The sequence below is a fragment of the Callionymus lyra genome, chromosome 6 (assembly GCF_982586985.1).
Source record: "Callionymus lyra chromosome 6, fCalLyr1.hap1.1, whole genome shotgun sequence".
Classification (NCBI taxonomy): domain Eukaryota; kingdom Metazoa; phylum Chordata; class Actinopteri; order Syngnathiformes; family Callionymidae; genus Callionymus; species Callionymus lyra.
Window position 1 is genome coordinate 29999 of NC_141823.1, and position 14992 is coordinate 44990.

A 14992-nucleotide genomic window follows, 5' to 3' on the forward strand; every position below is an offset into this window, starting at 1 on the left:
CGCGGAACTTCGCAGTACAATTGCCTACGTCATCGGTTCGATTCCTGCCTGGACCTCGATAAACTTGTTTTTCATGTCAGAACCGGTGCCGCCGGTGTCACTGGTCCGAACCATCCGAACCACCCGAACCTTCCGCCGGAACCACGTCAGTCTCACGAGCAGCATCGAGGGAGAAGCTAGCTGTCGGCTAACACGAGCTAACATTGCTAACACTGCTAACACTGTTGAAGATGGTTGAAGATTCCAAGGACGCGCTGGAAGCAGGAAGTGTCGACGATGGCGTGAAATATTACAAGATGGACGAGATTCGAAAACACAACTTAAGTTCCGACGCTTGGCTCGTGATCCACGAGAAGATCTACGACATCACGAAGTTCCTTGAGGAGGTGAGATGTTGAGAAGTCTGCGATGATACTGTATATAATTATTGTGTTTTATATTTGTGTATTATGTAGTTTGATATTATTGTGTTTTATATTTGTGTATTATATAGTTTGATATTATTGTGTATTATATTTGTGTATTATGTAGTTTGATATTATTGTGTTTTATATTTGTGTATTATGTAGTTTGATATTATTGTGTATTATATTTGTGTATTATGTAGTTTGATATTATTGTGTTTTATATTTGTGTATTATATAGTTTGATATTATTGTGTATTATATAGTTTGATATTATTGTGTATTATATTTGTGTATTATGTAGTTTGATATTATTGTGTTTTATATTTGTGTATTATGTAGTTTGATATTATTGTGTTTTATATTTGTGTATTATATAGTTTGATATTATTGTGTATTATATTTGTGTATTATGTAGTTTGATATTATTGTGTTTTATATTTGTGTATTATATAGTTTGATATTATTGTGTTTTATATTTGTGTATTATATAGTTTGATATTATTGTGTATTATATTTGTGTATTATGTAGTTTGATATTATTGTGTTTTATATTTGTGTATTATGTAGTTTGATATTATTGTGTTTTATATTTGTGTATTATATAGTTTGATATTATTGTGTATTATATTTGTGTATTATGTAGTTTGATATTATTGTGTTTTATATTTGTGTATTATGTAGTTTGATATTGTGTTTTATATTTGTGTATTATATAGTTTGATATTATTGTGTTTTATATTTGTGTATTATGTAGTTTGATATTATTGTGTTTTATATTTGTGTATTATATAGTTTGATATTATTGTGTTTTATATTTGTGTATTATTAAGTTTGATATTGTGTTTTATATTTGTGTATTATTAAGTTTGATATTATTGTGTATTATATTTGTGTATTATATAGTTTGATATTATTGTGTTTATATTTGTGTATTATATAATTTGATATTATTGTGTATTATATAGTTTGATATTATTGTGTTTTATATTTGTGTATTATGTAGTTTGATATTGTGTTTTATATTTGTGTATTATTAAGTTTGATATTATTGTGTTTTATATTTGTGTATTATATAGTTTGATATTATTGTGTTTTATATTTGTGTATTATATAGTTTGATATTATTGTGTATTATATTTGTGTATTATATAGTTTGATATGATTGTGTATTATATTTGTGTATTATATAGTTTGATATGATTGTGTATTATATTTGTGTATTATATAGTTTGATATTATTGTGCTTTATATTTGTGTATTATATAGTTTGATATTATTGTGTATTATATAGTTTGATATTATTGTGTATTATATAGTTTGATATTATTGTGTTTTATATTTGTGTATTATATAGTTTGATATTATTGTGTTTTATATTTGTGTATTATATAGTTTGATATTATTGTGTTTTATATTTGTGTATTATATAGTTTGATATTATTGTGTATTATATAGTTTTATATTATTGTGTATTATATTTGTGTATTATATAGTTTGATATTATTGTGTATTATATAGTTTGATATTATTGTGTTTTATATTTGTGTATTATGTAGTTTGATATTATTGTGTTTTATATTTGTGTATTATATAGTTTGATATTATTGTGTATTATGTAGTTTGATATTATTGTGTTTTATATTTGTGTATTATATAGTTTGATATTGTGTTTTATATTTGTGTATTATATAGTTTGATATTATTGTGTTTTATATTTGTGTATTATGTAGTTTGATATTATTGTGTTTTATATTTGTGTATTATGTAGTTTGATATTGTGTTTTATATTTGTGTATTATTAAGTTTGATATTATTGTGTATTATATTTGTGTATTATATAGTTTGATATTATTGTGTTTATATTTGTGTATTATATCATTTGATATTATTGTGTATTATATAGTTTGATATTATTGTGTTTTATATTTGTGTATTATGTAGTTTGATATTGTGTTTTATATTTGTGTATTATTAAGTTTGATATTATTGTGTTTTATATTTGTGTATTATATAGTTTGATATTATTGTGTTTTATATTTGTGTATTATATAGTTTGATATTATTGTGTATTATATTTGTGTATTATATAGTTTGATATGATTGTGTATTATATTTGTGTATTATATAGTTTGATATGATTGTGTATTATATTTGTGTATTATATAGTTTGATATTATTGTGCTTTATATTTGTGTATTATATAGTTTGATATTATTGTGTATTATATAGTTTGATATTATTGTGTATTATATAGTTTGATATTATTGTGTTTTATATTTGTGTATTATATAGTTTGATATTATTGTGTTTTATATTTGTGTATTATATAGTTTGATATTATTGTGTTTTATATTTGTGTATTATATAGTTTGATATTATTGTGTTTTATATTTGTGTATTATGTAGTTTGATATTATTGTGTTTTATATTTGTGTATTATATAGTTTGATATTATTGTGTATTATATTTGTGTATTATATAGTTTGATATTATTGTGTATTATATAGTTTGATATTATTGTGTTTTATATTTGTGTATTATATAGTTTGATATTATTGTGTATTATATAGTTTGATATTATTGTGTATTATATTTGTGTATTATATAGTTTGATATTATTGTGTATTATATTTGTGTATTATATAGTTTGATATTATTGTGTATTATATTTGTGTATTATATAGTTTGATATTATTGTGTATTATATTTGTGTATTATATAGTTTGATATTATTGTGTTTTATATTTGTCTATTATATAGTTTGTTATTATTGTGTTTTATATTTGTGTATTATATAGTTTGATATTATTGTGTATTATGTAGTTTGATATTATTGTGTATTATATTTGTGTATTATATAGTTTGATATTATTGTACTATAATATTGTGTAGTATATAGTTAGGTATTATTGTACTATAATATTGTGTATTATATAGTTATTAAGCGCTTTGTGACCCTGGTCTGGAAAAGATCTACAAATATAATTATTTACACAAACTTAACTAAACACTATAACTGTTGAGAAACCGTTGGACCTCGAGGCGATGATTCAAGTTAAAGTGACAAAGAATCTTTTCTTATGTGTCTGAAGGTCTTGAGTAGAAACTTCACTGGTTGATCAACCAGTGATATGATCTTCTAGGGTTTAGTTGAATATTTATTATATGATCTTCTAGGGTTGAGTTGAATATTTATTATATGATCTTCGAGGGTTGAGTTGAATATTTATTATATGATCTTCTAGGGTTTAGTTGAATATTTATTATATGATCTTCTAGGGTTTAGTTGCATATTTATTATATGATCTTCTAGGGTTGAGTTGAATATTTATTATATGATCTTCGAGGGTTGAGTTGAATATTTATTATATGATCTTCTAGGGTTTAGTTGAATATTTATTATATGATCTTCTAGGGTTTAGTTGCATATTTATTATATGATCTTCTAGGGTTTAGTTGCATATTTATTATATGATCTTCTAGGGTTGTGTTGAATATTTATTATATGATCTTCTAGGGTTGAGTTTAATATTTATTATATGATCTTCTAGGGTTTAGTTGAATATTTATTATATGATCTTCTAGGGTTTAGTGGAATATTTATTATATGATCATCTAGGGTTTAGTGGAATATTTATTATATGATCTTCTAGGGTTTAGTTGAATGTTTATTATATGATCTTGTAGGGTTGAGTTGAATATTTATTATATGATCTTCTAGGGTTTAGTTGAATATTTATTATATGATCTTCTAGGGTTGAGTTGAATATTTATTATATGATCTTCTAGGGTTGAGTTGAATATTTATTATATGATCTTCTAGGGTTGAGTTGAATATTTCTTATATGATCTTCTAGGGTTGAGTTGAATATTTCTTATATGATCTTCTAGGGTTGAGTTGAATATTTCTTATATGATCTTCTAGGGTTGAGTTGAATATTTATTATATGATCTTCTAGGGTTGAGTTGAATATTTATTATATGATCTTCTAGGGTTGAGTTGAATATTTATTATATGATCTTCTAGGGTTGAGTTGAATATTTATGATATGATCTTCTAGGGTTGAGTTGAATATTTATGATATGATCTTCTAGGGTTGAGTTGAATATTTATTATATGATCTTCTAGGGTTGAGTTGAATATTTATGATATGATCTTCTAGGGTTGAGTTGAATATTTATTATATGATCTTCTAGGGTTGAGTTGAATATTTATTATATGATCTTCTAGGGTTTAGTTGAATATTTATGATATGATCTTCTAGGGTTGAGTTGAATATTTATTATATGATCTTCTAGGGTTTAGTTGAATATTTATGATATGATCTTCTAGGGTTGAGTTGAATATTTATGATATGATCTTCTAGGGTTGAGTTGAATATTTATGATATGATCTTCTAGGGTTGAGTTGAATATTTATGATATGATCTTCTAGGGTTGAGTTGAATATTTATTATATGATCTTCTAGGGTTGAGTTGAATATTTATTATATGATCTTCTAGGGTTGAGTTGAATATTTATGATATGATCTTCTAGGGTTGAGTTGAATATTTATGATATGATCTTCTAGGGTTTAGTTGAATATTTATGATATGATCTTCTAGGGTTGAGTTGAATATTTATGATATGATCTTCTAGGGTTGAGTTGAATATTTATGATATGATCTTCTAGGGTTGAGTTGAATATTTATGATATGATCTTCTAGGGTTGAGTTGAATATTTATTATATGATCTTCTAGGGTTGAGTTGAATATTTATTATATGATCTTCTAGGGTTGAGTTGAATATTTATTATATGATCTTCTAGGGTTGAGTTGAATATTTATTATATGATCTTCTAGGGTTGAGTTGAATATTTATGATATGATCTTCTAGGGTTGAGTTGAATATTTATGATATGATCTTCTAGGGTTTAGTTGAATATTTATGATATGATCTTCTAGGGTTGAGTTGAATATTTATGATATGATCTTCTAGGGTTGAGTTGAATATTTATTATATGATCTTCTAGGGTTGAGTTGAATATTTATTATATGATCTTCTAGGGTTGAGTTGAATATTTATTATATGATCTTCTAGGGTTGAGTTGAATATTTATGATATGATCTTCTAGGGTTGAGTTGAATATTTATTATATGATCTTCTAGGGTTGAGTTGAATATTTATGATATGATCTTCTAGGGTTGAGTTGAATATTAACAAACCTGGTCCTGAAGGTTCAAATGTATGAATCATGTGTTAAATCCAAACCCGTTCTGCTGCAGCATCCTGGAGGCGAGGAGGTTCTGCTGGAACAGGCCGGCTGTGACGCCACCGAGAGCTTCGAGGACGTCGGTCACTCTGTGGACGCCAGAGACATGCTGGAGCAGTTTTATGTTGGAGATCTTCACCTGGTAACAACATTTATGGCTTTTACTGGATTTAAACTTCAGTTTTTTTCGTCAATATGATCGGGAAAATCTCACGTATGGATCCAGACGTTTATTGAATATATTTGAGTCTGAAGAAGCTGCTCCTCACACCAGAGCTTCTGACAACATCTGCTCCTCACACCAGAGCTTCTGACAACATCTGCTCCTCACACCAGAGCTTCTGACAACATCTGTTGCTCTGACCTTGTTTGGAGGAGAAATCCAGACGCAACAGTTTAATATTTTGTTTTGATTCAAGTCGTCATTTTGAGAAACTCATCGTGTGTTTAACCTGCAGGACGACCGACGGAAGATCGTTCAGGTACGACTTTTGTCCTTTTCATCAATAAGACGCATTTATTCTGTCAATTATTCGTCAACAGAAACAAACAAGTTCTGCAGACGACGGGTGAGTTTTTATCAAGTCCTGTTGTTGTTGTTGTTTACTGAGCCTTTATTATTGAATTTGTTGTTTAAAACCTCTTATTAAACAGATGATCGTGACTTGAAGCCTTAATTGTTTAGTTTGCTTTTCCTCATCATGACTTGTTTAGTTTGTGTTTCCTCATCATGACTTGTTTAGTTTGTTTCCTCATCATGACTTGTTTAGTTTGTGTTTCCTCATCATGACTTGTTTAGTTTGTGTTTCCTCATCATGACCTGTTTAGTTTGTGTTTCCTCATCATGACTTGTTTAGTTTGTGTTTCCTCATCATGACTTGTTTAGTTTGTGTTTCCTCATCATGACTTGTTTAGTTTGTGTTTCCTCATCATGACTTGTTTAGTTTGTGTTTCCTCATCATGACTTGTTTAGTTTGTGTTTCCTCATCATGACTTGTTTAGTTTGTGTTTCCTCATCATGACTTGTTTAGTTTGTTTCCTCATCATGACTTGTTTAGTTTGTGTTTCCTCATCATGACTTGTTTAGTTTGTGTTTCCTCATCATGACCTGTTTAGTTTGTGTTTCCTCATCATGACTTGTTTAGTTTGTGTTTCCTCATCATGACTTGTTTAGTTTGTGTTTCCTCATCATGACCTGTTTAGTTTGTGTTTCCTCATCATGACCTGTTTAGTTTGTGTTTCCTCATCATGAGTTGTTTAGTTTGTGTTGCCTCATCATGACTTGTTTAGTTTGTGTTTCCTCATCATGACTTGTTTAGTTTGTGTTGCCTCATCATGACTTGTTTAGTTTGTGTTTCCTCATCATGACTTGTTTAGTTTGTGTTTCCTCATCATGACTTGTTTAGTTTGTGTTGCCTCATCATGACTTGTTTAGTTTGTGTTTCCTCATCATGACTTGTTTAGTTTGTGTTTCCTCATCATGACTTGTTTAGTTTGTGTTTCCTCATCATGAGTTGTTTAGTTTGTGTTTCCTCATCATGAGTTGTTTAGTTTGTGTTGCCTCATCATGACTTGTTTAGTTTGTGTTTCCTCATCATGACTTGTTTAGTTTGTGTTTCCTCATCATGACTTGTTTAGTTTGTGTTTCCTCATCATGAGTTGTTTAGTTTGTGTTGCCTCATCATGACTTGTTTAGTTTGTGTTGCCTCATCATGACTTGTTTAGTTTGTGTTTCCTCATCATGACTTGTTTAGTTTGTGTTTCCTCATCATGACTTGTTTAGTTTGTTTCTCATCATGACTTGTTTAGTTTGTGTTTCCTCATCATGACTTGTTTAGTTTGTGTTGCCTCATCATGACTTGTTTAGTTTGTGTTTCCTCATCATGACTTGTTTAGTTTGTGTTTCCTCATCATGACTTGTTTAGTTTGTGTTTCCTCATCATGACTTGTTTAGTTTGTGTTTCCTCATCATGACTTGTTTGTGTTTCCTCATCATGACTTGTTTAGTTTGTGTTTCCTCATCATGACTTGTTTAGTTTGTGTTGCCTCATCATGACTTGTTTAGTTTGTGTTGCCTCATCATGACTTGTTTAGTTTGTGTTTCCTCATCATGACTTGTTTAGTTTGTGTTTCCTCATCATGACTTGTTTAGTTTGTGTTTCCTCATCATGACTTGTTTGTGTTTCCTCATCATGACTTGTTTAGTTTGTGTTTCCTCATCATGACTTGTTTAGTTTGTGTTTCCTCATCATGACTTGTTTAGTTTGTGTTTCCTCATCATGACTTGTTTAGTTTGTGTTTCCTCATCATGACTTGTTTAGTTTGTGTTTCCTCATCATGACTTGTTTAGTTTGTGTTTCCTCATCATGACTTGTTTAGTTTGTGTTGCCTCATCATGACTTGTTTAGTTTGTGTTTCCTCATCATGACTTGTTTAGTTTGTGTTTCCTCATCATGACTTGTTTAGTTTGTGTTTCCTCATCATGACTTGTTTAGTTTGTGTTTCCTCATCATGAGTTGTTTAGTTTGTGTTGCCTCATCATGACTTGTTTAGTTTGTGTTGCCTCATCATGACTTGTTTAGTTTGTGTTTCCTCATCATGACTTGTTTAGTTTGTGTTTCCTCATCATGACTTGTTTAGTTTGTGTTGCCTCATCATGACTTGTTTAGTTTGTGTTTCCTCATCATGATTTGTTTAGTTTGTGTTTCCTCATCATGACTTGTTTAGTTTGTGTTTCCTCATCATGAGTTGTTTAGTTTGTGTTTCCTCATCATGACTTGTTTAGTTTGTGTTTCCTCATCATGACTTGTTTAGTTTGTGTTTCCTCATCATGACTTGTTTAGTTTGTGTTTCCTCATCATGACTTGTTTAGTTTGTGTTGCCTCATGAGTTGTTTAGTTTGTGTTGCCTCATGAGTTGTTTAGTTTGTGTTGCCTCATCATGACTTGTTTAGTTTGTGTTGCCTCATGAGTTGTTTAGTTTGTGTTGCCTCATGAGTTGTTTAGTTTGTGTTTCCTCCTCATGACTTGTTTAGTTTGTGTTTCCTCATCATGACTTGTTTAGTTTGTGTTTCCTCATCATGAGTTGTTTAGTTTGTGTTGCCTCATCATGAGTTGTTTAGTTTGTGTTTCCTCATCATGACTTGTTTAGTTTGTGTTTCCTCATCATGACTTGTTTAGTTTGTGTTGCCTCATCATGACTTGTTTAGTTTGTGTTTCCTCATCATGACTTGTTTAGTTTGTGTTGCCTCATCATGACTTGTTTAGTTTGTGTTTCCTCATCATGACTTGTTTAGTTTGTGTTGCCTCATCATGACTTGTTTAGTTTGTGTTTCCTCATCATGACTTGTTTAGTTTGTGTTGCCTCATCATGACTTGTTTAGTTTGTGTTTCCTCATCATGACTTGTTTAGTTTGTGTTGCCTCATCATGACTTGTTTAGTTTGTGTTTCCTCATCATGACTTGTTTAGTTTGTGTTTCCTCATCATGACTTGTTTAGTTTGTGTTTCCTCATCATGACTTGTTTAGTTTGTGTTGCCTCATCATGACTTGTTTAGTTTGTGTTTCCTCATCATGAGTTGTTTAGTTTGTGTTTCCTCATGAGTTGTTTAGTTTGTGTTGCCTCATCATGACTTGTTTAGTTTGTGTTGCCTCATCATGACTTGTTTAGTTTGTGTTTCCTCATCATGACTTGTTTAGTTTGTGTTGCCTCATCATGACTTGTTTAGTTTGTGTTTCCTCATCATGACTTGTTTAGTTTGTGTTTCCTCATCATGACTTGTTTAGTTTGTTTCCTCATCGTGACTTGTTTAGTTTGTGTTTCCTCATCATGACTTGTTTAGTTTGTGTTTCCTCATCATGAGTTGTTTAGTTTGTGTTTCCTCATGAGTTGTTTAGTTTATGTTGTTGATGTGATAATGACAGGTTAAGTGTCAACATGTTGCCTCAACAGCAGGAGCTCCTGGATGACGTGGATCATTCCTGCCATCGCTGCCACTGCTGTAGGCGTCATGTATCGCTTCTATGCCGAGCACCGATCCTGATCCGTGACCTTGACCTCCGACTCGATGGACTAACACTTGCATAGAGAGACGAGGATTCAATGATTTCACTTCATTTATGCTGGAATTTTAAAAAAGCCTTATTTTTATTGACTTCAAATGTCGCCTGCATTTCTCTGTTTGACTCGTTACATGTGAACCGACTCGTGTTTTCTTCTCATAACGAGTCAATAACTTTAATCCCGTGTGACTGTGGAGGAAACTTGTACAACATGTTTGTGAGCAGAGTTTACTTGTTTAAGTGTAGACGTCACGAGCTGCTCTGAATCCAACACAAATATTGCTCTGCAAAGAACATGTTTCACAGACGAGTCGTAAACATTTGCCTTTTCTGTATTTATTTGTTAAACGTTCATGAGTTTCTGTCTGACGTTCAGAAGCTTAAGTCGAGTCACGAAGGATCCGCTCGTGAACTGAAGCCATTTCAAAGGAATTCCATGAAGTATATTTGATGCTTTTGTTTTACTGGTTCATTAAAGAGGTTCTCAAAAGTCTGCCTTTTGTCGTCAATATTCCAACGACTGTAACAATACTATGATACCTGCGAGTACTTTTCCGTCTGAAGCCAGTTTTCCCTCTTTTAGGTAAGATAAGGAAAAACTTAATTGATTGTTTTTTAAATTAAGTTTTGCTCCAGAACTAACCTGTGTTTCATGGAAAGTTGTTTTAAAGACGTTTGTTTTGCTGGTTCACGTCACTGTCTTCTTTTCTTCTTCTTATCTTCGTGTCCATGGCTGTGCAGATGAGTCACGTGATCCGTCACGTCACTGAACTTACCAGTAGCGGCCACTAGAGGGAAACATCACCTCAAGTCTCCATCGACTGTCAATCAAGTCCAGAAGCTCCGGGAGAAAAGAAAAATAGTGAAAAACAAATGTTTTTGATCAGAGTTCATCTCATAGAAATGCGAGTAAAAACAAGTGTTTTTTAAGAAAGTCACATTTCAAGTGAAGGATGAAGAGAAACTGACTCTTGACTGGTTGAAGGTTGAGATCTGGATCAGAACCATCAGAGCTGATCTTGTGGCCCCGGACTCACTCTGGTTCCTCAGATGGAAGACTCGACCCTCGACATGACGGTTTGACTCAGAGTTAAACTGAGGTCATGAGTCGACTCGGTCAATAGAGTTCATTTCATCACCAGAACCAATGAAAACTTTATTAGAACTGAATGAGTGCAGATGAATCCCAGCAGTCTATCCCAGAGTCATAGGGTGAGGGGCAGGGGACACCCTGGACAGAACGCCAGTCTGTCACTGGACACACAAAGACAGACAATCATTCACACAAAGTTCTCAATTATTTTTATGTTTTTGGACTGTGGGAGGAAACCTGAGTGCCTGTAGTAAACCCACGCAACACTGGAGAACACACTCACACAGGAAGGTTGCCTCGGCCTGGAATTAAACCAGCAACCACTGTGCGCCCTCATAATCAATGAATCTATATTTTATTAAATATAAGTCAAACTATTGTAAACCCTCACACACTTCAATGATGCAAACATGGAAACATCTGACGTTTACTTTACAGATCAATTCAACTCAAAACATTAGAGAACTTTTTAAATCCAACATCACTTTCTTTGTTATAAAGCAGCTAAAAACACTTGATTATAATCAACGCAATACTTTTACTGCTGCAACACAAAGATATGAGGTATATATTATTTATAAAACTGACGCCATCTTAATTTATCAAGTCAGTGACGTTTGAGTGACGTTTACAGTTACATTTCCAACCTGGTGGTCACTGTCAGAACTGCAGCCTCACAGAACTGTTAAGAACTTTAGAACAAACTACTTTGTTCTCAAAGACACTCGTTTGATCGAAGCTTCAACTCTCGCTCGAACTAAAGGTTCCGTCAGACGAACTCGTCAGAATCATTCAAGGCTGTAGAAATCTATAAAGAATATGTTTAAACAAGTGGACCTTAGAAAAGAAAGTTGACAAATTTACAAACAACTAATGCTTTATTAATTTATTTTTACAATATTTATAGGCTATACATATATATACAAAAGTACAAAAATGTTATCTTGATTATTGATCATCACTGGAGTCTCTCCTGGACCTCGAGACCATAGTTTTAACATGGTCTTCTTGGTCGGATCAGAGCATTAAAGCATCGAGACTCAGACGATCATGGAGGTCCTCAAGGACTCAAGCTTCAGGAGGCGCCTCAGATCTGGCACAGAGGTCACGACATTTGCAGAGATATTGCTTCATGACTTCACACGCTTGATATGAAACGCTTCTGTGATTGAAGGTTAAATTGTGTCGTTACATCTCCAGGAGGAGAGAAGAAGTGAACCATCTTCACTGCCGTCCAGATCATTCCAAGAAACTCAATCAGGATTTAAGTCCAAGCAGAAAAATGGACACAATTTATCATCGTCACATAAAAGTCATAAAAGAACTCGAGCTGAAGATGTTCTCGCGGTGAATAAAAGGAAAAGAAAATAAGTTACGAAACGACATTCGTTCCATTCAACAGAACAACGTCTAAAACATAAAATAATCTAAATGAACCAAATGATAGAAAACTGTCCCTGAGTTCAATCCCTTCGACGACAGACTGGATCCACGTCGTCGAGACCCTCAGGCCACGGACAAGAGTGTGCACGTGGAGGAAACACTTGAAGATCGCTCGTGGATGTTGGGGCCCAGGACCCACTCCAACGGGGTCTCCGGGACGAACCCCAGAGTGTCGGCCAGTCCGGGGCACTGAACCAGGACCAGCCTGTGAAGGATCGTTCGGAACTTTCTGCGGAAGCTTCTGTTGATCCAGAAATAAAAGATGCAGTTGAGGAACCCGTTGGACGTCGGCAGCCAGACCACCACGAACTCCAGCCACTCGGGGACGGAGTGACCAGTGACGGCTGAGAAGAAACAAACAGGATTTAATGTCAGAGGTTTTCAACTTTTTTTCATCTCAAACCTTTTTCATGTTTATCATCTTAACTGCGGATCAAGGATTATGGGATGTTTCTTGCTTGTTCCAGAGAAAAAACCAAATGATTTGACAAAATGTCTGGTTGTCGTGAGAAGAAAACATGTTTTCAAAGATAATCAAGGTTCACTCTGACGATGAAGACGCTCCAGAAGGTTAGTTAACCCTTTAATTACATTTGGTCGTCAATCATGTCGATGGATTGTTGTATGAAAGCAGATCTAAAGTGTCAGGAATGTAAGAATCATTTATAAAGTTCACAAAACTAGTTTCGAAGAACTCGTCGTTCATTTCTGCGTCAGATTCTCATCAAGATGTTTCGACTTTCAGTGAAACAATAAATCTAGCTTTTGTTTCTTCAACTCAAACCAAGTCAGTTTCACACTATTTTAATAAGTCAAAGAGTAAATTCACATTCATGAAGTGTGCGCACAACCATTGTGTGTAACACATCAGATCAACACAAACTCTACACCTGCTCCTGAACGTGTGTAGAGTTTGTGTTGCTCCAAGAATGCACTAAATTAATGTTTGACTCGATTAGAAATTAACATTTTAATTCATATTTCACTTTGTTACGAGAATATTTTTTTTAAGTTAAGATAAAATACACAACATTAGTTGATAATTATCAGCTTTAAGATCCAGATGTTGGTGAATAATCAGTGAACATCCACTCAATAGATACACATTATGTGAGTGTTTACAAATCACTACACAATAATAAGGTCAAAGGTCAGCAGGTGTGACATCATGTGATCTTCGTGTCATTGATGTTCACCTGAGAGATGTTCACGACATCAACACTTACTTTGAATGTTTACTTCAGAACCAACAGAGTCTTCGTCTCTGATCACAGCAGCGTCTGATCTGATCTTTATCATGTGACACTTATGAGGATGATTGACAGCTGTCACATCTGTGCACCTGGACTGTCACAACTCAACAATAATTAAATGTATATTTTAACTACTAACAATATTAAAATATGTTTTTTAACTACTAACAATAATATAATGAATCATTATAATAATTCTTATAATAAGTCTAATAATTCTTATAATAATTCTTATAATAATAATAATAATAATTCTAATAATAATTCTAATAATAATTCTAATAATAATTCTGATAATAATAATAATAATAATTCTAATAATAATAATTCTAATAATAATTCTGATAATAATTCTAATAATTCTAATAATAATTCTCTCACCGTTGTAGATCATGGCTGCCATGCAGGGGGTCCAGCAGGTGTAATACGCGGCCATGACCGGGACCAGAACCCTGGAGGCCACGTTGTGTCCGCGACTTCTCTGGTACTGGCGCAGTTTCAGCCTCTGCCGCCTGGCGGCGCACCAGAGCCGCATGTTGGCGAAGGTGATGAGTCCGGAGCAGGGGAAGAAGATGAGGCACGTGAGGCTCAGCGTGTAGCCCACGTTCGTGGAGTAGGACGGGTTGCACACCAGCGAGGACGCGGAGAAGCGCACCTGGATGACGTCACAGGGCAGCGAGATAGGGAGCAGCAGAAATGGCGGGAAGATCCAGGAGAAGGCTAGCATGAGGCGCGCGCGTCTGCGGGTCAGCAGGCGCGTGTACGTGAGCGGGTAGAAGACCGCCAGGTATCTCTCCAGGCTGATGCAGGTGAGCGAGAACATGCACGTGGAGTACACCGTGGCGTTGACGAAGGCGACCACGTGACAAAGCGCGTCCGGCGCGTGCGTGTGACCCCTGAGCAGACTGACCCCCAGGTTCAAGGGCATGACCAGGAGCCCGAACAGAGAGTCCGCGCCGGTCAAGGACAGCAGGAAGAAGCGCGAGTTGCTGGACCAGCCTGCGACTGAGGACCAGATGACCAGCAGGACCGACATGTTGCCCAGACTGACCAGCAGACCCAGAACCACGATGACGCCCATCTTCAGGGACCTGAGGCTCTCACCCGGGTCAGACCCGGGCCAGGCGTCCGAGAGGTTCAGGGACGCGTTCATGTTCTTCACAGAGACGTCCTGTCAATCATCGTCCAGGTGAGTGTTTTCAACACCTGAGCCAATCAGCGGGGGGCGTGGCTACCTGTGCTTATTAGTATTCATGTTATTAACTTTTTCTTTCTACTGTGTTTGTGAATAAATAATCAATAATATTATTGAATCTAAAATAAAAATCTCTTTTTAATTAGTTTTTAAGTTACATTGTTGGACGAACAGTTGAAATGTTGTTGATTGATTTGTATTGATTTCATTGATCACATGATTTCATTGATCACACGATGATTGATCACATGGTTTCATTGATCACATGATTTCATTGATCACATGAT

General features: G+C 33.7%; 2 protein-coding genes across 3 annotated transcripts; one reads left to right on the forward strand and one right to left on the reverse strand.

The window, feature by feature from the left end:
* Positions 1-14: 14 nt before the first annotated feature.
* Positions 15-10203, forward strand: cyb5b (cytochrome b5 type B). 2 transcript variants are annotated; one of them, XM_087793125.1, is made up of 5 exons: positions 15-386; positions 5674-5802; positions 6119-6142; positions 6204-6229; positions 9615-10203. In XM_087793125.1, the coding sequence occupies exons 1-5, from the start codon at positions 231-233 to the stop codon at positions 9700-9702; spliced, it is 423 nt and encodes a 140-aa protein (XP_087649251.1). In that variant the 5' UTR covers positions 15-230; the 3' UTR covers positions 9703-10203. The 2 variants fall into 2 exon arrangements, with proteins under 2 accessions (XP_087649251.1, XP_087649250.1); XM_087793124.1 differs by having other exon boundaries at positions 17-386; positions 9612-10203.
* A 2117-nt stretch (positions 10204-12320) lies between these two features.
* On the reverse strand, positions 12321-14693 carry LOC148076131 (5-hydroxytryptamine receptor 4). The gene is made up of 2 exons (XM_087793762.1): positions 13892-14693; positions 12321-12601 (listed from the first exon to the last, which is right to left on the reverse strand). The coding sequence occupies exons 1-2, from the start codon at positions 14661-14663 to the stop codon at positions 12321-12323; spliced, it is 1053 nt and encodes a 350-aa protein (XP_087649888.1). The 5' UTR covers positions 14664-14693.
* Between the last annotated feature and the right edge of the window lie 299 nt (positions 14694-14992).